The 25,568-nt window shown below is 38.2% G+C and overlaps 1 protein-coding gene across 9 annotated transcripts in view; it reads left to right on the forward strand.

Moving 5' to 3' along the window:
* The window catches only part of Stxbp5l (syntaxin binding protein 5L), a 329,014-nt gene that overhangs the window by 294,022 nt on the left and 9,424 nt on the right, over positions 1 to 25,568 (forward strand). For all 9 annotated transcript variants that reach the window (XM_063270382.1, XM_063270385.1, XM_063270384.1 and 6 more), the window contains 3 exon segments: positions 4,946 to 5,306; positions 8,937 to 9,102; positions 23,963 to 24,074. In XM_063270382.1, the coding sequence (XP_063126452.1) occupies positions 4,946 to 5,306; positions 8,937 to 9,102; positions 23,963 to 24,074 (639 nt within the window).

Genomic DNA, 25,568 nt, shown 5'->3' on the forward strand with positions numbered 1-25,568 from the left:
TTCTATGATGGGAAACCAGAAATGCCAGGCTAATAACTGCTTTTGAAGATAAGCTTCTCTAAAGCACTGAGATAAATGTTAATTCACAAGTCCAATTCATTTGTAATAAACTGAATTGTTTTCCCAAAGTTCTGTGCCAGGCCAGAACCTATGAGTGTTTTTACATCTTTCTTGAAGAAATCAGAATAAGTAGCATAGAAGCTCTCTAACCTAGGGTGAATATCTGAAGTCTTTGTATCCTTTTCATGGTAGAACCTCAAGAACTCAAATTAGTTGTATGTTCTATTCTACCTGGATTATCTTCTCATTTTTTCTTTTAAAAAATGTATAAGTGTAATTTCACTTGACATCCCTTTGAATGTTTTTAATAGATTCTAGTCATTATTACTCTCTTTCCTACATATAATAAATCTTTTAGATATTTTAAACTAAAAACAAATTCCATTAATATATAGGATAAGAGATTTTATTTTTAAACAGTAGATATAGCACGAGAGGTTAGAGACAGCTGTGGTTTTGTATTAACTTGTTTTACATATGTATAAACAGATGACAGGCAGAATTGTCAACTCTCTGAGTGTGGCAAATTCAGGGAGACACTTGACTCTACTAAGAACAAACACTGTGTTTTAAGCTGATACTACGTAGTAAAAAATAATTTTTACTCCATTACTAATTTTAAGGAAGTTTGTATATTTTATTCTGCTTAAGTTAGAGCCAGATCAGTGAATTCAAAATAAAGTATTAAGTATCAACTTAAAAATAATTCCCTGGACTAACATACTGTCTCTCAATTTTATAGAGATTTCTGCCATTCTTAAACAATAAAATGATGGCAAGGTAAAAATGAACATAGATATGAATTTTGCCATCTGGTTTGCAAGGTCCTTATCTAGTGTATGTGATCCAATAAGAAATCTGTCTTCTATAATATTTCAAGTTAGTATCCTACTATTTTAGAATTTTAACTATCCATAATGTATTGATTAGTTTTGTCAAATATAGATTATTAATACAAGATGTGAATAGTAGGAGAAATGACAGAAGATATGTAGCTATATATACATATATATGCAGTATATATGATTTGCTTGATTTTCTGTAAATATGGTACTTGCTTTAAAATTCATTAATTAAAAAGGTGTTAGATTCATGTTTGTTTTATAATTAACCATTGAAAGAAAAAAAAGTAGCTAGAAACCAACTTTATAGCAGTAAAAAGAGAAGAGGGAGTAGAATTCCATGTGATAAAACAGGTGACAAAAAGTCCCAAGTGGAGTCACAGCTCACTGATTGACTGTGATTATTTTTCTGGTCCTCATGTCTTTGCCATATCCATTCTCCACTGACCCCACTCAGTGTATGGAAACCCCCATGGTATTGTCCCTGCCATTATTATCCATACAGTACTGCACAGCATGTCTTTAGAATGTACCTTATATAATTAAAATGTTGTATTAATTTATTAGCAATTTCTTGTCATCCTTCCTCACATTCGCGGATACCATCAGTTTATTCTTACTGCATATGAGTTTAACTGCTTTACGTGCTCCACATTAGTAAATTCATATAATATTGATCCTTTTGCGGCTGGATTATTTCAGTAAAAGCAATGTTCTTCCATGTCTGAATTTTAGAGAGCTACCTTCTTCTAAGGTTGACCAATATTGCATTGCATCTATAATCACATTTTTACCCATCCATCAGCTGGAGACTTAAGTTGTGAAAAGTGCTGCAGAGAAGCATGTATGACCACACAGTCCTGGAACACAACCCCACAGCTGGATCTCTTCATTATATGTCAGTCCCACTTTTAATTTTTTGGAAAATCTCCACACCCCTTTCCATTTCTCTTTACCACTTTAATTGACAGTGGGACTAGGGAGAATGGACCCTGCAGATGAGGCAGACTAACGTCTCATGCAATACCCAAATTATTCACAGCATCAGGCAATTTATTCCCTTAGGGCTAAGAACGATCACCGGGATTCAAGCTGTATAAAATCACAAGGACAAGCCGCATGTGGCAAACCCGTGTTTTTCAGTAGAAGTATATAAACAATAGCCAGTTGTAATGGATAATCTGAAGTAAACTCACCCGGGAGGGGCATAAAAGCACGTTCCACGAGAAATTCCATGTTTTGATTAAACTGAGGTCATAAGACTTGTTTTCTTGGGGTTTTCTCACAAGCACTCAAAATTCTCCTCACAGAACTCCACTCTGGGACGGTGTTTCTGACTCATGTCCATTGAACTACTCTGCATGTATGGTTATACAAACGACGTGTTTTAGTTTCTCCACATCATGCCATCCCTAGCTTTTGATGTTTTAAACACAGTTATCCTAGCAGATGTCAGGCTGTACCTCACCATGTTTCTTATGACCCCGGTGGTCTGACACACTAGATACTCTAAAGGAAGTGAATCCAACACTAGAATCGTACAGAGCCCCTGAGCAATCCCGGAGCGAGTAAGGAGCTTGAATCAGTAACTGACAAGGGCACTGCTGAGAGTAAACCCCTCCCTTTCTAAGGGATGCTTCACGTGGATGATCTGATGTGTCCGAGCGACAAATTCTTACCGCTACCGTGGAAGTTTGAAGTGTGTTTAGTCGTTGAGCTGGAAATGCCTATAACTCTCTTCCACACTGTCTCTTTTGTTTGTATCAGAATCATTTAAATGTATCCTCGAGATAAGGACCCCCACCCCCTCTGACTCAGTAGGTCTAAAGCAATCTAAGGATTTGCACTTTTAGCAAGTTCCTGTGGGATGCTAGAAATTGGGCCATTTTTGTCCCTGTTGTGTATTGATATATTGTAATTTCCTTATTAATAATTAATAAAATGAAGCCCAGGGAAGTTAAACAGTATGCTTCAAGCAAATTAGAGAAAGAATTAGATTTGAAGCTAAGTTTCTTGAATCCCAATTCACTCTATTTGAGTTCACATTGTGTTACTTGGTTCTAACATCTTATTGTGCCTAATTGCTGGATTAGAAACTGCCAGCTGTACCTGACCTCCCAGTCCTGATCCAGTGAACTGGCCTGTGTAAATCCTGTCGTAAAAGTCCACAAAGATTTGGGAATCTGCCCTAAAAAAATTAATCAGTGAAGCAAAGATTAGTCAACCTCATAAAATTATGCTATTAGATTGCATGGAATCAAAGACCAAGGAACAGGACCAGAAACTTTGAAAGTGCTTTTTAAAAGACATAGGGGTAATATTTTAAGATTAAGGTACAGGCAATAATTCTCCAAATAGGACCCCAAATAATCAATAATAATGGGAAAAATTGACAAATTGGATTGCATCAAATTTAAATGGTTTTGCACAGCAAAATAAAGAGTGGTAGAGAAAGAGTAGAGAATGGGAGAAAATCTTTGCTAGCTGTTTATATAACAAGGAATTAATAACCAAAATATGTAAAAAACTAAAAAGAGAATACTAAAAGTAAATAATTCAATAGATATATAGATAAACAAGTGAAACACTTGTCTCTTTTGCTATGTTATTAGCATATGCTAATTATACAAAGTAACGTATAACTACATATACATAGTTATCTGGGCATTCAACCTTGAAAAATAGAGGTGAGTAGCCTTTTTCTGAATTAAGATATATAAACTTGCCTAAGGGTTGATAGTAGTTATTGTAAAAGTACAAAACGTTAAATTATTTTATGTGAGCCACAAGATAATAAAGTTTTGAGTTCTACAAAACCTGATAATAATCTTAGTTATTTTTTAAGTACTTGTTTTTCATACAACTAAAATTGCCATCATGTCAGGCATGGGGGAACATTCCTGTAAGCCTAGCACTCAGAAGATGAGGCAGGTAGATCTTGACTTAAAGGTCAGCCTGGGCTACAGAGTGAGTTCCAGGGTAGCTGGGACTATATAAGAAAACCCTTTGTGTCAAAATACCAAAATAAGTAAATAAAATTACCATCACTTTTTTACTTTTTAGCTAAAATCAAAAATCAAGTATAAATTGGCAGAATAGAGTAACTGTGAATGTTGAAATCACATAACACTTATTGAGAGTTTAATTTCAGAAAAATTAAAAGGCATTTTCTAGTGAATGAGCATCAAAGAAGGATTGGGTAGTGTAATATATACATACACACACATTATATATATATAATGTGTATTCTATATATATGTACATATAATATATTTACAACATATTATAACATATAATATGTAATTCTATACATCTATCTATTGTATATTATATATTTGAACTTACTTGGAAAAATGAAAGTTATATACATACTAAAAAAAGCCTTTTAAAATTTTAATGGTATTATATAGAATAATGAAAAAATTCCATGTCTGCATTTTCAGGGCTGACCACTCTATATTGAACAACCAATAAGGAAGCTCATCCCGGAAGGGGTAGATGACTCTTCTCCGGTAGTCATTAGCTGCCCGTGTAATTGGACTAGGAGTGGGGAAGATGGGAGGTGTTCACTGGATGTGCTGATGGCAGGCACGGGAGGGGGGATGTGATATGATTCTATTCAATTAAAAGCATGTTAAGCAAGAAACAATAGTAATAGATATTTTGAATTTAAAAAAAAGAAGAATCTTGGAATTTAAATCAGAAAACCTTAGTTCTAGTCCAGGCTAATATTAACTATGATTGAGGTTCTAGTTCAAGTTGTATGGCCTGTCCCAAGTGACATTGTCCTTCTATATCTGTTTTCTCATTAATACAATAAAGTTTTGATGACCTATATGTTAGGTTTCTTCTAGACCTAAAATTTTATTAATCCAAGTTATTACAGCAGATTAACTCACAACACACACTGATTTTTATATATTATTACAGTATTAACAAAATTATGCATGTAAATTATCATAATGTAAAACATTTGTCAATGCATAATAAAAAGCTGCTTCAGAAAGGACTTCACGCATGAGTGATGTGAACTGTTTTCACAGGTACATTCCTCTCACTGAAAGGAGCTGTGCTAACATTTTCCTGCATGGACAGAACTGGCAATTTAATGCAGCCTCCATATGAGGTATGGAGGGATCCCAACAACACAGATGAAAATGAAAAAACCTGGAAAAGGAAATTGGTCATGAACTACTCCTCTTCATCCCAAGAAATGGGAGACCATCAGTATACGATAATCTGCTCAGAAAAACAAGCCAAAGTCTTCTCACTGCCGTCCCAGACCTGCCTTTATGTTCACAACATCACAGAGACGTCATTCATATTGCAAGCAGATGTGGTGGTCATGTGCAACAGTGCCTGCCTGGCCTGCTTTTGTGCGAATGGGCATATCATGATAATGAGGTACTTGGTATATTTGTTGCTAACTGATAATCACAGCGGTGCTAGCAAGGTGGAAGTTGAGAAGTACCTGTACTGTCATAACCTGATAGGGTGGTTCATGTGTTTGTGATGTTCTGATGCTCCACTGCTCAATGTGAAGAGAGCTTTGTGGCTTGGATGTGGAGGGGGCTGGGTTTGGTTTAGTTTACCAAAAAATACTTGTCATTTATATTAATATATTAATATTAATATATCACATCTATTATTGACATTGAGGATCCAAGGAGAGAATTATTCTTAATCATTCATACATTAATGTAATAAGCAATTATTGGTAATATGTTAAGCACTGGATCCAGAAGCTATACAGAAATAAAATCATCTGCTATTCACTATTACATAAGAACTTTACACACAGAATGTCACTTGATTCTCATAGCTTTTCACAGACATTGACAAGTATTATTTTCATCTCCAATTTAATATGTTAGAAATTACAGTAAACCCATTTATCTGAAGGCGTAAAGCACAGGAAAGGTGAAGCCAGCACTCAACCAGACATTTAAAATCAGGAGTAAGCTTAGAGAGTTTATTCTACTCAGTGAGATTATATAAAACTTGTGAAACATAAACATATTATCTAATGAGTTTATGATTTAGCAATGCCATGGCAGACATTGGATGAAAAGGCTACAAGAAAATAAAATCAGTTCAATATCCTGTAGCAGTAACTGTCATGCTTGTCAATACCTCACCTTGCTCCAAAATCATTTTACAGTAAATCATTACACTAGACATGAAAAGGAGTTGAAATTAGGAACATACAATAATAAACAAATAATTAGAAAACACAAAAAGTGAAAATGCAAGAAGAGGAAATGCAGATTTCTTTTGACAAACTTAAGTCTGCAAAGTTTCAAAACATTGACTCATTAATGTATAATAGAAAAACTTACCTTGGAAAGGAAGACTGACATAAATGGGTGCAGATCTTGAGTGAGGAGCTAAGTATAAAGTTTATAAAAATGGGATTCTAAGTAGTTAGCCTTTGTGGGTGTGCACTAGGAAATACTGAAGGAGACGAGGCTTGGGATGGGCTCCTGAGCTGAAATCAAAGCTGTCTACAGGGCAAGGAGGGAGCAGACATGGAGGGGAGGGAAACCGACTGTGTGCAAAGCTGATTTGTAAAAAAGTGGAGAAATTTGAAAAGAGTGTGGATAAGGAGTTTGAGAATGGATTAAAATAGGTTAGACATGTGCGGTGCTTCTAAGCCGGCCAGCGGAAGTTTAACTATTTAAGGTCTGCTCTCTCAGAAAAACATGGGCTTGAGCATCATCTCGGAAAACTTACAACAGCAAACAGCAAAGATCATCAGCACACCCATAAACAGAAATGAGCAGTAGACTGTGCTGAGGACAGATAGGGCCAGTGTCTGCGTTTATACACTGAGGGAGGAGGTTGAGATGTCACCAGAGAGATAAGGACCAGGACGGCAACCTGCGGTTATAAAGACAGGAATACACTACAACAAAAGAGGTGGTCAAGAGGTAGCAAGCACCACAAAAAGGTCAAAGCACTGGGTTACCAGGAACAAAACTATAAAGTGATCTCAAACTGGAACATGCCTAGAATCCCAGCAGTAGAGGCAGACAGTTCCAAAGGTCAAGATAATCCTCTGCTCAGAGTAAGGTGGAGGGCAGCCTGGGCTACATGAAACGCTTTAAGAAAACAGTGTCAGCAAAGAGAAGGCAAAGCTAACCCTTGGGAGGGCAAGAGAGGAAAGGGTGGTGTAGATATGAGGTTGGCAAATGGTAGCAAAACCATCCCTTGTCTGATTTTGTACAGCCTACAAGACAAGAATTAAATGATTGAAAAGGTCAGATAATGTGGTTGGTGGGACTTACATGAATTCAAATGTCCGAAAATAAGGGTGGACGCACAGCTGCATACACCATTCATTTGTTGACTGTGGCTGCTTTTACACTACAAAGCAGAACTGAATCTGTGCAAAGGAGATGCTATGGGCCCCAGAGCCTAAAACGTTTACTGTCTGATGCTTTATCTTGCTGCAAGTTATTCTTTCAGAAAATTTTGTGGTAAATAGAAAGAGAAGTAGGAAAGGACCTGAAGCATAAAACAAGTCTTTCATGGTATTTTATTTCATTATTTCTACTTGAGAAGACATGAGCAGATCTGTAGGGAATTAGTGAAGGAGAAACTTTGGGGGGAAAGCAATCATAGCATGCCCATTCTCATAACTTTCTGATTCTTTCTCCATCGGATTATCCCTTTCTCAAACTATTTTGAAGGATTTCCAATGAAGATCAATCCATCTTGTCTGTAAATGATTGAACCCCTAGACATGCTTTAATTATGGGGACATTTATTTATGAGGGGACTCTGTGTGATACACTTGCCTCCTCTCAGCTCATTTGTCATACAAAATTTATATCAAACTATTATATTTTTCATATTTCAAATAATTTTCTAAACTTTTATATTTAATTGTGTATAGATGTGGGTTATACACATGTGTTCAGGTGCTCTTGGAGGCCAGATGTCAGATTCCCTGGAACTGAAGTTACAGGCAGTTGTCATCTGTTTGATGTGGGTACTAGATTCAAACCTGGATCCTCTGGAAGAGTAACAAGCTCTCTTAACCTCTGAACTATCTCTCCAGCCCCATATTTAGGATAATTTTTATTACTAAGTCTTTGAAATCTAGCATGTAATTTGCACTTTCAGCATACCACAGTCTGACTACCCAAGAATCAGTTGCACAATGGTCACACGACTAGTTGATGGCTAAAATACCAGGCAATATGGTACCAAAACCTCAATAAATATTTATTCCAATAAGGTAGCATTCAGTCCCCATAACATATAGTAAAGTTTTGGGACTCAAAGAATATAGTTATAAAATATTTTAAAAGAAAAGTGGTACTTTGGGTACTATCTCTGTGTTCCAGGATAAATTAAAATTAATGAACATGAAGAATTAGAGTCATTTAAGTGTGAGGATTAAGCCAAAGCAGTTCCTTCTGCACTCCATGTTCAAGAAATAATGAACGAGCAGTGGGATGGTTTTTCAGTAGTGGTTTGTAAAGCTGGCTCTAACTACAGTATCTGGAGGACATCCTTAGCACAATCTTATTAGCATTATAGCTGCAGGATAGGAAGGTACCACAGATGCAGACTTTCTCAGGCATAAATGCAAGTCTGTTGCTTGTGCTCATTCCCTTAAGCCATGCAGTGTTTACATACTAGTCATGTTAAATACAGACACACTAAGAGACAGGAAGATCACATTCCCTGTGAAGAGGGACTGAGAATGGGGAACAAAGCACAGTGTGCCCAGGCACACTAGGCTGACCACACGGGTCTCTGTTAGTGCATGAGTCCAAAGAATAAAGAATTGTCTTAAAGAGAGTATGGGTCTCTACGTGAATCCTTTAAGGGTATGTGGGCAAAAATAGAATTGTACCCATGTTTGTATGTGTACATGTGACTACATATGAAAGACTATTTATTACTTATCTTTGAAGATACTATAAAAACCCATAAAATAATGACTTAAAAGTTTTTTATTAAAGAAAATGTTTATATCAACAAAAATATGAAATACAGATTTACTGTTTGTTTTCTATTCAGCTTACCTAGCCTTCGCCCAATGTTGGATGTTAATTATTTGCCACTGACAGACATGAGAATAGCACGGACATTTTGTTTTACTAATGAAGGACAGGCATTATACCTTGTCTCCCCAACTGAAATTCAACGGTTAACATATAGCCAAGAAATGTGTGATAATATTCAGGTAGGTAAAGTTCCTTTATAGAAATAAACAGACGTTATTGTTAAGAGAAAAAGAATAGAGACGTCTATAAGCTAAATATCATTGGGCCAGGCAATGAATATACTCTTCCTAGAAGATGTTTTGAACATATATTATTCAATGCAATCCTATGTGTTTCTAGTATGGTTCTAGGTATGTATGGAAGTAATAGAAGGAACCAGTTATGATGATCATTTATAGGATTAGGGGAATTGAAAAGGATTCTAGGCAGTTTTGTTTAATCATACTAGCATAATTTTCTTATATATAGAGAGAGGTTTTATAGCGACATTTTATGCAAGTATATTATATACTTTTATGATATGCACTCTTGGGTATATTTCCTTTCTCCCCTCCCTCTCCTCCTATTATTCAGTTTCTCCAAAGCATCTAGGTTTTATTTCATATTTTATATACATGCTGTTTGTGTGAAGAATTTTGTGTATTTACATAAAATCTAGAACCCACATATGAGAGAGAACATGTAATATCTGTTGTTCTGAATCTGATTTGTTTAACATAATCATCTCCAGTTGCATCCATTTTCCTGAAAACAACAGAATTCCATTCTTTTTTTAATTTTTAATTTTATGTGTATGGGTGTGTTGCCTACCTATCTATCTGTATACATATGTTCCTGGAAGACAGTCAGGCCATCTAGAAATACAGATAGATAGATAGATAGATAGATAGATAGATAGATAGATAGATAGATAGATAGATAGATAGACAGACAGACAGACAAGACAAGACAAGACAGACAGATGGGGATATATACTGATACACACACACCATGGTATATATATATATATATATATATATATATATATATATATATATATCCCAGTGTTCTTAACTGTTGATCCATCTCCCAATCCTACATAATTTCATTCTTTATGACTGAATAAAATTCAACTCTATAATCATACCACATTTTCTTCATTCATTTTTCTGTACTTGTTCTATAACTTCCTCTAACTTGCCTGTTGTAAATAGTATTACCAAAGAAAGAGGGAGAGAGATGCTAGTATCACTGTGGTGTGTTAACTAAAAGTCCTTTGGGTGTACCCTCAGGGGTAGTACAACTGGGTCATATGTTCTATTGTTTGTTTGGGGGAAGCTCCATGAGCTCACTGATCTCCACAGTGGACAGACTAATTTATATTCCCACTAGCAGTGTACAAGCTCCCTTTTCACCTCATCCTTGCCAGAATTGACTATTTATTTTCCTAAGAGCTGCCATTCTGACTAGGGTTACATGGCATCTTGTTAGTTTAAATTTGCATTTCTTAGTGGCAAGCATGTTAAATGTTGTTCCGAGTGCTTATTGGGCTCTTATCTTTATCATTTGATTACTACATTTTTGATTACTATATGTATTCATTAGCTCATTATCAACTGAACTGTTTGGTTTGTCTGGTGTTTGGTTTTCTTGAGTTTTAATATACGTTATCCTTATATATACCCATGTGTGTATGCATATATATATATATATATACATATATACACTTATATCCTTACTCCTTGCATATATCTGTAACTTGAAATATTTTCTCATAACAATTTTATAGTTTTGGGCCTTACATTAATATTTGATCAATGTTAATAGATTTTATACAGGATGAGAGAGATGGATCCAGTTGTCTACATGCTAAGCATTTGTCTGATGTAAGCTAGGAAAGATTTTTCCCACTCTGTAATCTACTTATTTATTTGTTTCCTTTGTTGTGAAGTCTGCCTTGCAAATTGATTTTACTTCATTAATTATTTGAGTTCTTTTCTGAAACTCCTTACATATACTTATAATTCGAAATGTTTTCTTAAAAACATTTCAGAATTTCAGGTCTTACATTACTATTGATCATTTTTAATTGATTTTATGCAGGATGAAGATATGAATCCAGTTTCATTCTTCTGTAAGGGGCATTTGTTGGTGAAATTGTGTCTTCTACAAAATATTTTTGCCATCTTTGTAAACACTCATATCACTATAGCTGAGTGGATTTATTTCTGGGCCCTCTGTTCTGTTCTGTTCTGTTCTGTTCTGTTCTGTTCTGTTCTGTTCTGTTCTGTTCTGTTCTGTTCTGTTCTGTTCTGTTCTGTTCATCTACATGTTTCTTCTTATGTTTGTGGTATTCTGGTTGTGTTGCTAGGGCTCTATAATGTAACAGAAATTAGAAGTAGGGATGCCTCAGAATTGTTCCTTCGGCTCAGAATTGCTTTGGCTTTTGGTCTTTTGTCTTCCTAAAGATTTTAAAAACAAATTGTTCTGTAAAGTGCCATTGATGAAGAACACATTGAATCTGTAGGTTGCTTGTGTTTATGTAACTATTTTTACAATATTCTGCTGACCAATGAGCAAGGAAAATCTGTCATCTAATGACTTCTTTAATTTCTATTTTCAGTGACTTAAAATTTTCATTATAGAAGTCCGGGGCATTGTTAGATTTATTGTGACGCATTTGTAACACATTGTGAAAGCGGAAGCTCTTATTTTCCTCAGCATTTTTTTTTTTCTGTTTTCTTTTTTTTTTTTTTTTTTTTTTTTTTTTTATTAACTTGAGTATTTCTTATATACATTTCGAGTGTTATTCCCTTTCCCGGTTTCCGGGCAAACATCCCCCTCCCCCCTCCCCTTCCTTATGGGTGTTCCCCTCCCAACCCTCCCACCATTGCCGCCCTCCCCCCATAGACTAGTTCACTGGGGGTTCAGTCTTAGCAGGACCCAGGGCTTCCCCTTCCACTGGTGCTCTTACTAGGATATTCATTGCTACCTATGGGGTCAGAGTCCAGGGTCAGTCCATGTATAGTCTTTAGGTAGTGGCTTAGTCCCTGGAAGCTCTGGTTGCTTGGCATTGTTGTACTTTTGGGGTCTCGAGCCCCTTTAAGCTCTTCCAGTTCTTTCTCTGATTCCTTCAATAGGGGACCTATTCTCGGTTCAGTGGTTTGCTGCTGGCATTCGCCTCTGTATTTGCTGTATTCTGGCTGTGTCTCTCAGGAGCGATCTACATCCAGCTCCTGTTGGTCTGCACTTCTTTGCTTCATCCATCTAGTCCAATTGGGTGGCTGTATATGTATGGGCCAAATGTGGGACAGGCTCTGAATGGGTGTTCCTTCAGTCTCTGTTTTAATCTTTGCCTCTCCCTTCCCTGCCAAGGGTATTCTTTTTCCTCATTTAAAGAAGGAGTGAAGCATTCACATTTTGATCATCCGTCTTGAGTTTCGTTTGTTCAAGGGATCTAGGGTAATTCAAGCATTTGGGCTAATAGCCACTTATCAATGAGTGCATACCATGTATGTCTTTCTGTGATTGGGTTAGTTCACTCAGGATGATATTTTCCAGTTCCAACCATTTGCCTACGAATTTCATAAACTCGTTGTTTTTGATAGCTGAGTAGTATTCCATTGTGTAGATGTACCACATTTTCTGTATCCATTCCTCTGTTGAAGGGCATCTGGGTTCTTTCCATTTTCTGGCTATTATAAATAAGGCTGCGATGAACATAGTGGAGCACGTGTCTCTTTTATATGTTGAGGCATCTTTTGGGTATATGCCCAAGAGAGGTATAGCTGGATCCTCAGGCAGTTCAATGTCCAATTTTCTGAGGAACCTCCAGACTGATTTCCAGAATGGTTTTACCAGTCTGCAATCCCACCAACAATGGAGGAGTGTTCCTCTTTCTCCACAACCTCGCCAGCATCTGCTGTCACCTGAGTTTTTGATCTTAGCCAATCGCACTGGTGTGAGGTGAAATCTCAGGGTTGTTTTGATTTGCATTTCCCTTATGACTAAAGATGTTGAACATTTCTTTAGGTGTTTCTCAGCCATTCGGCATTCCTCAGCTGTAAATTCTTTGTTTAGCTCTGAACCCCATTTTTTAATAGGGTTATTTGTTTCCCTGCGGTCTAACTTCTTGAGTTCTTTGTATATTTTGGATATAAGGCCTCTATCTGTTGTAGGGTTGGTAAAGATCTTTTCCCAATCTGTTGGTTGCCGTTTTGTCCTAACCACAGTGTCCTTTGCCTTACAGAAGCTTTGCAGTTTTATGAGATCCCATTTGTCAATTCTTGATCTTAGAGCATAAGCCATTGGTGTTTTGTTCAGGAAATTTTTTCCAGTGCCCATGTGTTCCAGATGCTTCCCTAGTTTTTCTTCTATTAGTTTGAGTGTGTCTGGTTTGATGTGGAGGTCCTTGATCCACTTCGACTTAAGCTTTGTACAGGGTGATAAGCATGGATCGATCTGCATTCTTCTACATGTTGCCCTCCAGTTGAACCAGCACCATTTGCTGAAAATGCTATCTTTTTTCCATTGGATGGTTTTGGCTCCTTTGTCAAAAATCAAGTGACCATAGGTGTGTGGGTTCATTTCTGGGTCTTCAATTCTATTCCATTGGTCTATCTGTCTGTCTCTGTACCAATACCATGCAGTTTTTATCACTATTGCTCTGTAATACTGCTTGAGTTCAGGGATAGTGATTCCCCCTGAAGTCCTTTTATTGTTGAGGATAGCTTTAGCTATCCTGGGTTTTTTGTTATTCCAGATGAATTTGCAAATTGTTTTGTCTAACTCTTTGAAGAATTGGATTGGTATTTTGATGGGGATTGCATTGAATCTGTAGATTGCTTTTGGTAAAATGGCCATTTTTACTATATTAATCCTGCCAATCCATGAGCATGGGAGATCTTTCCATCTTCTGAGGTCTTCTTCAATTTCTTTCTTCAGTGACTTGAAGTTCTTATTGTACAGATCTTTTACTTGCTTGGTTAAAGTCACACCGAGGTACTTTATATTATTTGGGTCTATTATGAAGGGTGTCGTTTCCCTAATTTCTTTCTCGGCTTGTTTCTCTTTTGTATAGAGGAAGGCAACTGATTTATTTGAGTTAATTTTATACCCAGCCACTTTGCTGAAGTTGTTTATCAGCTTTAGTAGTTCTCTGGTGGAACTTTTGGGATCACTTAAATATACTATCATATCATCTGCAAATAGTGATATTTTGACCTCTTCTTTTCCGATCTGTATCCCTTTGATCTCCTTTTGTTGTCTGATTGCTCTGGCTAGAACTTCAAGAACTATATTGAATAAGTAGGGAGAGAGTGGGCAGCCTTGTCTAGTCCCTGATTTTAGTGGGATTGCTTCAAGTTTCTCTCCATTTAGTTTAATGTTAGCAACTGGTTTGCTGTATATGGCTTTTACTATGTTTAGGTATGGGCCCTGAATTCCTATTCTTTCCAGGACTTTTATCATGAAGGGGTGTTGAATTTTGTCAAATGCTTTCTCAGCATCTAATGAAATGATCATGTGGTTCTGTTCTTTCAGTTTGTTTATATAATGGATCACGTTGATGGTTTTCCGTATATTAAACCATCCCTGCATGCCTGGGATGAAGCCTACTTGATCATGGTGGATGATTGTTTTGATGTGCTCTTGAATTCGGTTTGCCAGAATTTTATTGAGTATTTTTGCGTCGATATTCATAAGGGAAATTGGTCTGAAGTTCTCTTTCTTTGTTGTGTCTTTGTGTGGTTTAGGTATAAGAGTAATTGTAGATTCGTAGAAGGAATTCGGTAGGGCTCCATCTGTTTCAATTTTGTGGAATAGTTTGGATAATATTGGTATGAGGTCTTCTATGAAGGTTTGATAGAATTCTGCACTAAACCCATCTGGACCTGGGCTCTTTTTGGTTGGGAGACCTTTAATGACTGCTTCTATTTCCTTAGGAGTTATGGGGTTGTTTAACTGGTTTATCTGTTCCTGATTTAACTTTGATACCTGGTATCTGTCTAGGAAATAGTCCATTTCCTGAAGATTTTCAAATTTTGTTGAATATAGGTTTTTATAGTAAGATCTGATGATTTTTTGAATTTCCTCTGAATCTGTAGTTATGTCTCCCTTTTCATTTCTGATTTTGTTAATTTGGACGCACTCTCTGTGTCCTCTCGTTAGTCTGGCTAAGGGTTTATCTATCTTGTTGATTTTCTCAAAGAACCAACTTTTGGTCCTGTTGATTCTTTCTATGGTCCTTTTTGTTTCTACTTGGTTGATTTCAGCTCTGAGTTTGATTATTTCCTGCCTTCTACTCCTCCTGGGTGTATTTGCTTCTTTTTGTTCTAGAGCTTTTAGGTGTGCTGTCAAGCTGCTGACATATGCTCTTTCCTGTTTCTTTCTGCAGGCACTCAGCGCTATGAGTTTTCCTCTTAGCACAGCTTTCATTGTGTCCCATAAGTTTGAGTATGTTGTATCTTCATTTTCATTAAATTCTAAGAAGTTTTTAATTTCTTTCTTTATTTCTTCCTTGACCAGGTTATCATTGAGTAGAGCATTGTTCAATTTCCACGTATATGTGGGCATTCTTCCCTTATTGTTATTGAAGACCAGTTTTAGGCCGTGGTGGTCCGATAGCACGCATGGGATTATTTCTATCTTTCTGTACCTGTTGAGGCCCGTTTTTTGACCAATTATATGGTCAATTTTGGAGAAAGTACCATGAGGAGCTGAGAAGAAGGTATATCCTTTTGCTTTAGGATAGAATGTTCTATAAATATCCGTTAAGTCCATTTGGCTCATGACTTCTCTTAGTCTGTCGACATCACTGTTTAATTTCTGTTTCCATGATCTGTCCATTGATGAGAGTGGGGTGTTGAAATCTCCCACTATTATTGTGTGAGGTGCAATGTGTGTTTTGAGCTTTAGTAAGGTTTCTTTTATGTATGTAGGTGCCCTTGTATTTGGGGCATAGATATTTAGGATTGAGAGTTCATCTTGGTGGATTTTTCCTTTGATGAATATGAAGTGTCCTTCCTTATCTTTTTTGATGACTTTTAGTTGGAAATTGATTTTATTTGATATTAGAATGGCTACTCCAGCTTGCTTCTTCTGACCATTTGCTTGGAAAGTTGTTTTCCAGCCTTTCACTCTGAGGTAGTGTCTGTCTTTGTCTCTGAGGTGTGTTTCCTGTAGGCAGCAGAATGCAGGGTCCTCGTTGCGTATCCAGTTTGTTAATCTATGTCTTTTTATTGGGGAGTTGAGGCCATTGATATTGAGAGATATTAAGGAATAGTGATTATTGTTTCCCTTTATATTCATATTTGGATGTGAGGTTATGCTTGTGTGCTTTCATTCTCTTTGTTTTGTTGCCAAGACGATTAGTTTCTTGCTTCTTCTAGGGTATAGCTTGCCTCCTTATGGTGGGCTTTACCATTTATTATCCTTTGTAGTGCTGGATTTGTAGAAAGATATTGTGTAAATTTGGTTTTGTCATGGAATATCTTGGTTTCTCCATCAATGTTAATTGAGAGTTTTGCTGGATACAGTAACCTGGGCTGGCATTTGTGTTCTCTTAGGGTCTGTATGACATCAGTCCAGGATCTTCTGGCCTTCATAGTTTCTGGCGAGAAGTCTGGTGTGATTCTGATAGGTCTCCCTTTATATGTTACTTGACCTTTTTCCCTTACTGCTTTTAATATTCTTTCTTTATTTTGTGCGTTTGGTGTTTTGACAATTATGTGACGGGAGGTGTTTCTTTTCTGGTCCAATCTATTTGGAGTTCTGTAGGCTTCTTGTATGCCTATGGGTATCTCTTTTTTTAGGTTAGGGAAGTTTTCTTCTATGATTTTGTTGAAGATATTTACTGGTCCTTTGAGCTGGGAGTCTTCACTCTCTTCTATACCTATTATCCTTAGGTTTGATCTTCTCATTGAGTCCTGGATTTCCTGTATGTTTTGGACCAGTAGCTTTTTCCGCTTTACATTATCTTTGACAGTTGAGTCAATGATTTCTATGGAATCTTCCGCTCCTGAGATTCTCTCTTCCATCTCTTGTATTCTGTTGGTGAAGCTTGTATCTACAGCTCCTTGTCTCTTCTTTTGGTTTTCTATATCCAGGGTTGTTTCCATGTGTTCTTTCTTGATTGCTTCTATTTCCATTTTTAATTCCTTCATCTGTTTGATTGTGTTTTCCTGGAATTCTTTCAGGGATTTTTGCCATTCCTCTCTGTAGGCCTCTACTTGTTTATTAATGATTTCCTGTGTTTCCCTAAGTGTGTTCATGTCTTTCTTGAAGTCCTCCAGCATCATGATCAAATATGATTTTGAAACTAGATCTTGCTTTTCTGGTGTGTTTGGATATTCCATGTTTGTTTTGGCGGGAGAATTGGGCTCCGATGATGGCATGCAGTCTTGGTTTCTGTTGCTTGGGTTCCTGCGCTTGCCTCTCGCCATCAGATTATCTCTAGTGTTACTTTGTTCTGCTATTTCTGACAGTGGCTAGACTGACCTATAAGCCTGTGTGTCAGGAGTGCTGTAGACCTGTTTTCCTCTCTTTCAGTCAGTTATGGGGACAGTGTGTTCTGCTTTCCGGCGTGTAGTTTTTCCTCTCTACAGGTCTTCAGCTGTTCTTGTGGGCCTGTGTCTTGAGTTCACCAGGCAGCTTTCTTGCAGCAGAAAATTTGGTCTTACCTGTGGTCCCGAGGCTCAGGTTCGCTCGTGGGTTGCTGCCCAGGGGCTCTCTGCAGCGGCAGCAACCAGGAAGACCTGTGCCGCCCCTTCCGGGAGCTTCAGTGCACCAGGGTTCCAGATGGTCTTTGGCTTTTTCCTCTGGCGTCCGAGATGTGTGTGCAGGGAGCAGTCTCTTCTGGTTTCCCAGGCTTGTCTGCCTCTCTGAAGGTTTAGCTCTCCCTCCCACGGGATTTGGGTGCAGAGAACTGTTTATCCGGTCTGTTTCTTTCAGGTTCCGGCGGCGGTGTCTCAGGCGCAGAAGTCCTGCCGCTCCTGGGCCCTCCCCCACGGGAGCCCAGAGGCCTTATACAGTTTCCTCTTGGGCCAGGGATGTGGGCAGGGGTGAGCAGTGTTGGTGGTCTCTTCCGCTCTGCAGCCTCAGGAGTGCCCACCTGACCAGGCGGTTGGGTCTCTCTCTCACCGGGTCTGGGAGCAGAGAGCTGCTGCGGGCCGGGATCCGCGGGTGTGGGCCTTCTTAGTCCACAAGGTTAGAAGTCTGTGGTGTTCACGTTCTTCAGTATATGCTGGAATTCTGAAGAAGTGGGCTCTAACGCCTATGAAAAATGGGCTTGCTAGTAAGATGAAAGCAAGCAGGCAAAGACACAAAGCTTCCTTCTCCCATGTGCTTATATAAGCCTCCAGCAGAAGGTGTGACCTTCCTCAGCATTTTTATTACTGGCATTTAGGGAAAGCTATTAATTTTTGTGTATTGCTTGAAATTGCTACTTTGCAGTAAAGGTTTTATTATTTCTAAGAGTTTTCTAGAAAGTCATTTAGATTGCAGTCTCCTGTATAAAGGACCACAATGTTGGACATTTTTTCTTTTTTAAAAAAAATTACTTATTTATTTTTACACTCCAGATTTTATTCCCCACCCGGTCTACCCCCTAAGAGTCCCCCCTTCACACCTCCCCCCCCAATCTTCACAATGACCTGCCCACCCCAACCACCCCACCAGATCTCTAAACTTTCTGGGGCCTCGAGTCTCTTGAGGGTTAGGTGCATCTTTTCTGACTGAACCCAGACCTGGGAGCCCTGTATATGTTGTATATGTGTTTGGAGGCCTCATCTCAGCTGTTGTATGCTGCCTGGTTGGTGATCCAATATCTAAGAGATCTCAGGGGTCCAGGTTAATTGAGACTGCTGGTCCTCCTACAAGGTTGCCCTCCTCCTTAGCTTTCTCCAGCTTTTCCCTAATTCAACCACAGGGGTCAGCAGCTTCTGTTCATATCTGCATCTGACTCTTTCGGCTGCTTGTTGAGTCTTTTGCAGAGCAGCCATGATGGGTCCCTTTTTGTGAATGCCACATAGCCTTAGTAATGGTGTCAGGCCTTGGGGCCTCCTCTTGAGCTGGATCCCACTTTGGACCTGTCATTGGACCTTCTTTTCCTCAGGCTCTTCTCCATTTCCATCCCTTCATTTCTTTCAGACAGGAAGAATTATGGGTCAGAACTTTGGCTGTGGGATGGTAACTCACTTGATGCTCTATCTTTCTGCTGGATATGGATTCAATAAGTTCCCTCTCCCCACTGTAGGGTCCTTCATCTAGGGTCCCCCCTTTGAGTCCTGAGAGTCTCTCACTTCCCAGTACATTCTAGAGGGTCCTCCTGACCTCCTCAGTCCTGGCTGAAGTGGCCTGTTTCCATTCTTTCTGCTGGCCCTCAGGGCTTCAGTCCTTTCCCCCAACTCAATACCAGATCATGTTCCCCTCTCCCCCTATTCCCAGCACCTTTCCCTCCCCTGTTCCCTCTCCCTCCTCCATTGTGGTTGCTTTCTTCTCCCTCCCAAGTGGAACTGACGTGTCTTCTCTTGGTGTTTAGTTTGTTGACCTTTTTTAGTTCTGTCGAGTGTATCTTGGGTATTCTGTACTTTTTTTTAATATCCACTTATTAGTGAGAACATACCGTGTATGTCCTTTTGGGTCTGAGTTACCTCACTCAGAATGACATATTCTAGTTCCATCCATTTGTCTGCAAAGCTCAGGATGTCCTCGATCTTAATATTCCATTGTATAAATGAACCACATTTTCTGTATCCATTCTTCTGTCATGGGACATCGGGTTGTTTCCAGCTTCTGGCTATCACAAATAAGGCTGCTATGAACATAGTGGAACATGTGCCCCTGTGGCATGGTGGGGCATCTTTGGGGTATATCCTTAAGAGTGGTATTTCTGGACCTTTAGGTAGGTCTATTTCCAATTTTCTAAGGAACCTCCAAATTGATTTCCAGAGTGGTTGTACCAGTTTGCAATCACACTAGCAACGGAGGAGTGTTCCTCTTTCTCCACATTCTCACCAGCATCTGTTGTCACCTGAGTTTTTGATATTAGACATTCTGATTGGTGTAAGGTGAACTCTCAGGGTTTTTTTTTTTTGATTTGCATTTCTCTGATCACTAAAAATTTTGAATATTTCTTTAGGAGCTTCTCAGTCATTCAAGACTCCTCTACTGTGAATGCTTGGTTTAGTTCTATACCCCATTTTTTGATTGGGTTGGGTTTTGTTTGTTTGTTTGTTTGTTTTGGTGTTAAGCTTCTTGCATTCTTTATATATTTTGGATATTAGCCCTCTATCAGATGTGGGGCTAGTGAAGATTTTTTTTTCCCAATATGTAGGATGACAACTTGTCCTATTGACTATATCCTTTGCCTTCGCAGTTTCCTGAGGCCGCATTTATCAATTGTTGATCTTAGAGTGTGAACCACTGGAGTTCTGTTTAGGAAATTTCCCCTTGTGCCAATGAGTTCAAGACTCTTTCCCACTTTCTCTTCTATTAGATTTAGTGTATCTAGTTTTATGTTGAGGTCCTTAATCCACTTGGACTTCAGCTTTATGCATGGTGACAAATATGGGTCTATTTTCATTTTTGTATATACAGAGTCAATTAGACCAGCACCATTTATTGAAGATGCTTTCTTTTTCCCATTGTATATTTTTGACTTCTTTGTCCAAGATCAAGTGTGGGTAGGAGTGTTGTTTTATTTATGGGTCTTCAGTTCTATTCCATTGATCAACCTGTCTGTTTCTGTACCAATACAATGCAGTTTTTATCACTATTGCTCTGTAATAGAGCTTGAGGTCAGGGATAGTGATTTCCCCAGGTGTTCTTTTATTGTTAAGAATTATTTTCACTATTCTGGGTTTTTCGCCTTTCCAGATGAATTTGAGAGTTGCACTTGCCATGTCTTCGAAGAATTGCATTGGGATTTTGATAGGTATTATATTGAATCTGTAGATTGCCTTTGGTAGGATGGCCATTTGTACTAAGTTAATTCTGCCAGTCCATGAGCATGGGAGATCTCTCCATTTTCTGAGATCTTCTTCAATTTCTTTCTTCAGAGACTTGAAGTTCTTATCATAAAGATCTTTCACTCATTTGGTCAGAGTTACCCCATGATATTTTATATTATTTGTAGCTATTATGAAGGGAATTGTATCCCTAATTTCTTTCTCAACCTGTTTATCATTTGTGTAAAGGAAGGCTACTGATTTATTTGAGTTAATTTTATATCCAGACCCTTTCTGAAATTTTTTATCAGCTGGAGAAGTTCTCTGGTAGAATTTTGGGGTAACTCATGTATACTATCATATCACCTGCAAATAGTGATACCTTTAATTCTTGTAATTCTTTGCCAATTTGTATCCCCTTTCTCTCTTTTTGGATATAGCCTCTTCCAGGGAGCAGACTAGCTAGCAGTCTGTCCCAGCAGAAAGGACTACTCTTCTCTATTTTTTGTTCCTGCAGTTCTTTTAGACAGGAACAATTCTAATAGAGGTAATGAATCAAATGGATTTAATGGATTCCTACAGAACATTTCACCCTAAACCAAAAGTATACACCTTCTTTTCAGCACCTCATGGTACCTTCTCCCAAATCTACCATATAATTGGTCAAAAAACAACCTTCTCTGGTACATTCTATGTGTCCCCCCACCTCCATACCTGATCATGTTCCTCTCTTTCCCTCCCTGTTGCCTTCCCTACCTAGGTCCCTCCCTCCCCTGCCCCCCTTCTGTGATTGTTTTCTTCTCCTTCCCAAGTGGGATTGAGGCATCCTCACTTGGGCCCTTTGGCTTGTTAATCTTCTTGAGTTCTGTGGATTTTATCCTGGATATTCTTTACTTTTTATGACTAATATCCACATATTAGAAAGTACATATCATGCATATCCTTTTGGGTCTGAATTACCTCACTTAGGATGATATTTTCTAGTTCCATCCATTTGTCTGCAAAATTCATGATGTCCTTGTTCTTAATAGTTGGGTAGCATTCCATTAAATAGATGAACCACATTTTCTGTGTCCATTCTTCTGTTGTGAAACAGCTGGGTTGTTTCCAGCTTCTGGCTGTCACAAATAAGACTGCTGTGAACATAGTGGAACAAGTGCCCCTGTGGCATTGGGGGGACATCTTTTGGGTATAGTTCCAAGAGTGGTATAGCTAGGTCTTCAGGTAGATATATTTCCAATTTTCTGAGGAACATCTAGATTGATTTCCAGACTGGTTTTACCAGTTTGCAATCCTACCAGCACTGGAGGAGTATTACTCTTTCTCCATATCCTGGACATCATGTACTGTCACCTGAGTTTTTTATCTCAGCCATTCTGCCTGGTGTGAGGTGGAATCTCAGGGTCATTTTGATTTGCATTTCCCTGATGACTAAGGACTTTGAACATTTCTTTTAGTGTTTCGAAGTCATTTGAGATTCCTCTGTTGTGAATTATCTGTTAGTTCTAGACCACATTTTTTGAATGAACTGTTTAAAATTATTCTTTAATCTTTTTTACTGTCCAGTCATTATCCCCCTTCCAGTCTGCACTCCAACTGTTCCTCATCTCATTCATTCTTCCACATCTCCAAGAGGATGCCCACACCACCTACCTTCACCCCACCTTCCCATTCCCTGAGGCCTCAAGTCTCTCAAGGGTTTGGTGCATCTTCTCTCACTGGCCAGATAAGGCAGCTCTCTGCTGTATATGTGTTGGGGGCTTCGTATCATCTGGTATATGCTGCCTGGTTGGTGGCTCAGTATCTGAGAGATCTCAGGGGTCTAGGTCAATTGAAACTTCTGGTCTTCTGGGGTTGTCCTCTTCCTCAGCTTCTTCCAGTCTTTCCCTACTTCAACCACAGGGGTCCCTGGCTTCTGTCCATTGGTCGGGTGTATGTATCTGCATTTGACTCTTCTAGAGGCTTATTGAGCCTTTTGAAGGGCAGCCATACTAGACCTTTTCTGGAAGCACACCATTCTATTCTCTTGTTTTGTTAATACTTCAAGCACTGTATTGAGAAAGTATAACACAACCTCTTGCCTGGTTTTAGTGAAAATGCTTTAAGTTTTCTTCCTATTTAGCATTATGTCTATAGGTTAGTACAATAAATGGAATTTAAAGATTATTAAATCTATAAAAATTATAATTAATAAGTTAAAAGAAGGGAATGGGGAAAGAAAATGAAAAGGGGGTTGAAGGGACATATATTAAGTTTTAAATAAGAAAAATAGTACAGATAACTAAATGGAATAGGTAAAAGGTAGAATAATTACAAAATTAAGGAATATATGAATTAAGTAAAGTAGTTAAGAAATATGCAAGAGTGAAGATTTTTAACAATGAGACAAAGTAAAATGCAAAAAAAAATACAGTATCAATCATTCTTCTTTACTGAGATAGGTATTGTTTTCCTCCTCACCTGAGCTACCTGTTGATGGGAAAATGGATGCATGGGTGTCTAGCTCAAATCTGTTAAAGCAGATCTGTAAACATGTATTGCCTCAGTGGAGTTAAGCAGGTTTCCTTCTGGGTTGAATGTCTGTCCAGGTGTCAGCAAGCAGGGGTCAGGCCTCCTTTAGGAGGATTCACAGTAATGAGATCTAGTGAGGTGAATTCAATGAAATCCCAGAGAAGGAGTTTAAAAGAACGATTTGTAAGAATTCCCAATTAAACCAGAGGACAAAATAAGTTCCTGGATGAATTAAAACAGAATAAAAATACATGGCACCTCAAAACTTCAGCATGGGATACCCCTCAGAATCACTTCCAGCTGGCTGGCTACAGGCTTTTTAACAGCTGGGAGACTCATGTACATCCCGTGTGGATTTCAATGGCAGAGGCTCTGCTGTGGACACACTCATGCTTACATTTGCAGTCACAGCTGGACGTTTTCATCTCATGAGGGAAGGGTTGCCTTTCTGCCAGGGTTAGCCTGAATGTGAGCCAAGCAAACCTCACATGGAAAAGATGTGACAAGGCTGTCTCCATGATCAGTGCATTATCTCACAGTGTTTCCTTTTCATCTATTAATTTTACCGTAGCTGCGCTAATCCTCCTTTTCTTAATTGGTGCAGGACATGTTAGGCGATTTGTTTACTCCAATAGAGACACCAGAAGCCCAAAATAGAGGCTTTCTCAAGGGACTGTTTGGTGGAAGTGGACAGACATTTGACAGAGAAGAACTCTGTGAGTAAATCCTTATCCAAAAAAACCCATCACACAATAGAAGACCCATTTGTGTGTGTATGTGTGTGTGTGTGTATGTGTTTGTGTGTGTATGTGTGTGTGTGTGTGTGTGTGGTTTTATATACTATACCTTGAATTCTAGACCAAAGTGCTTTTGTGACTATGCTAACATTTGAATGTTAGTTTTCCCTGTATTTCAAAAATTATTACATTTATTAAACATGAATAAAAGTAGTCACTATATTAGGAAATAAGCACAAACAGATACATTTCAGCTAAGTGGTAGCAGGCTGATGAGCATTGCAGCTCAGTTGCAGGTCACCCTTATCTCACTACATAGCTAATAGTATTTTAAATTGTGGAAAAGCACTTTCGTCTACTTTCCTACAACCACTGCTGGAAATGGATTTCTTATTCCTAACACAACTGTACCAGTGCTGTGGAAAAATAACTAATTTGAAAATCTACCAGTGAGACTCTCATGAATAGCAATCAAAAAGCAACGGGAAATCTTAGAAAACAGTTCCAAAGGACAGATAAGAATACAAGCTTACAGACAATGCCACCGCCATTTGGTTTTGCATATCTAAACTCCTTTCTCTTGAATTTATGTGTAAGAAGACATAGGTACCACCCTATAGTTGAAAATTATTTTAGCCAATAAAGGGCATGCTGTTTTACATGTGGCAATTTGGTCCTAACAAATACCATGCTAAATCAGAGAGGCCAGACCAGAGAAGGGCCACCTAGTATATGATTTTATCCATATAAATTGTCCAAAATAGGCAAACTCATGGGCACTAAAAGTTAATCAGCTGTTGTCCAAGGCTGGAATAGTGAGATAATACAGAGTAATTGCTAATGAGTTTGAGTTTCTTTTGGAAAAATTGAAATATTCTAAAATCAGATAATACTTATAGTTATACAACTTTATGAGACACTAAAACCCAGGGATGTAATTACGTGCTTTATTAAGGGTTGTTTCTGTAGCATGTGAATTAGATGTCAATGAGGCTCTTATTTTTAAAGGCCTAGTTTCCTTTCCATGTGACATTCCTGAAAACATTCACTAAATCTCTGCCAAGATGGCTGTGTATTATAAAGCGCTTTGTTTATATTGTGGAGCGCTCTGTAAAGCTACTCCGTCTTCAACCCTTGACCCCTTTCCTTCATCTCACGAGAGTTGGATTTGCAGGTCTGTACTACCAACCTGCAGTCCAATCGAGAGAGTGATTTTGAATTTTGTTTTATTTAAGTTAAATAAAACAGAGCTTTGTTCCTAACAAGGAAACTTTTAGTAAATTATAAAACCCACAGATTTAAAACCTTTACCTAATTTTCTAGTATTTACAGAAAAGTGGGGGCTTTACAAATGATTCTATACAGAGATAAACAGAGAATATTGGGCATCCTCAGATTGGAACAAACATTGGTATGTGCCAAACATGAGGTTTTATGTATTTGAGAATTCCAATTCCTTCATGTTAGTAAGTT

The sequence above is a fragment of the Rattus norvegicus genome, chromosome 11, assembly GCF_036323735.1.
Source record: "Rattus norvegicus strain BN/NHsdMcwi chromosome 11, GRCr8, whole genome shotgun sequence".
NCBI classification, from domain to species: domain Eukaryota; kingdom Metazoa; phylum Chordata; class Mammalia; order Rodentia; family Muridae; genus Rattus; species Rattus norvegicus.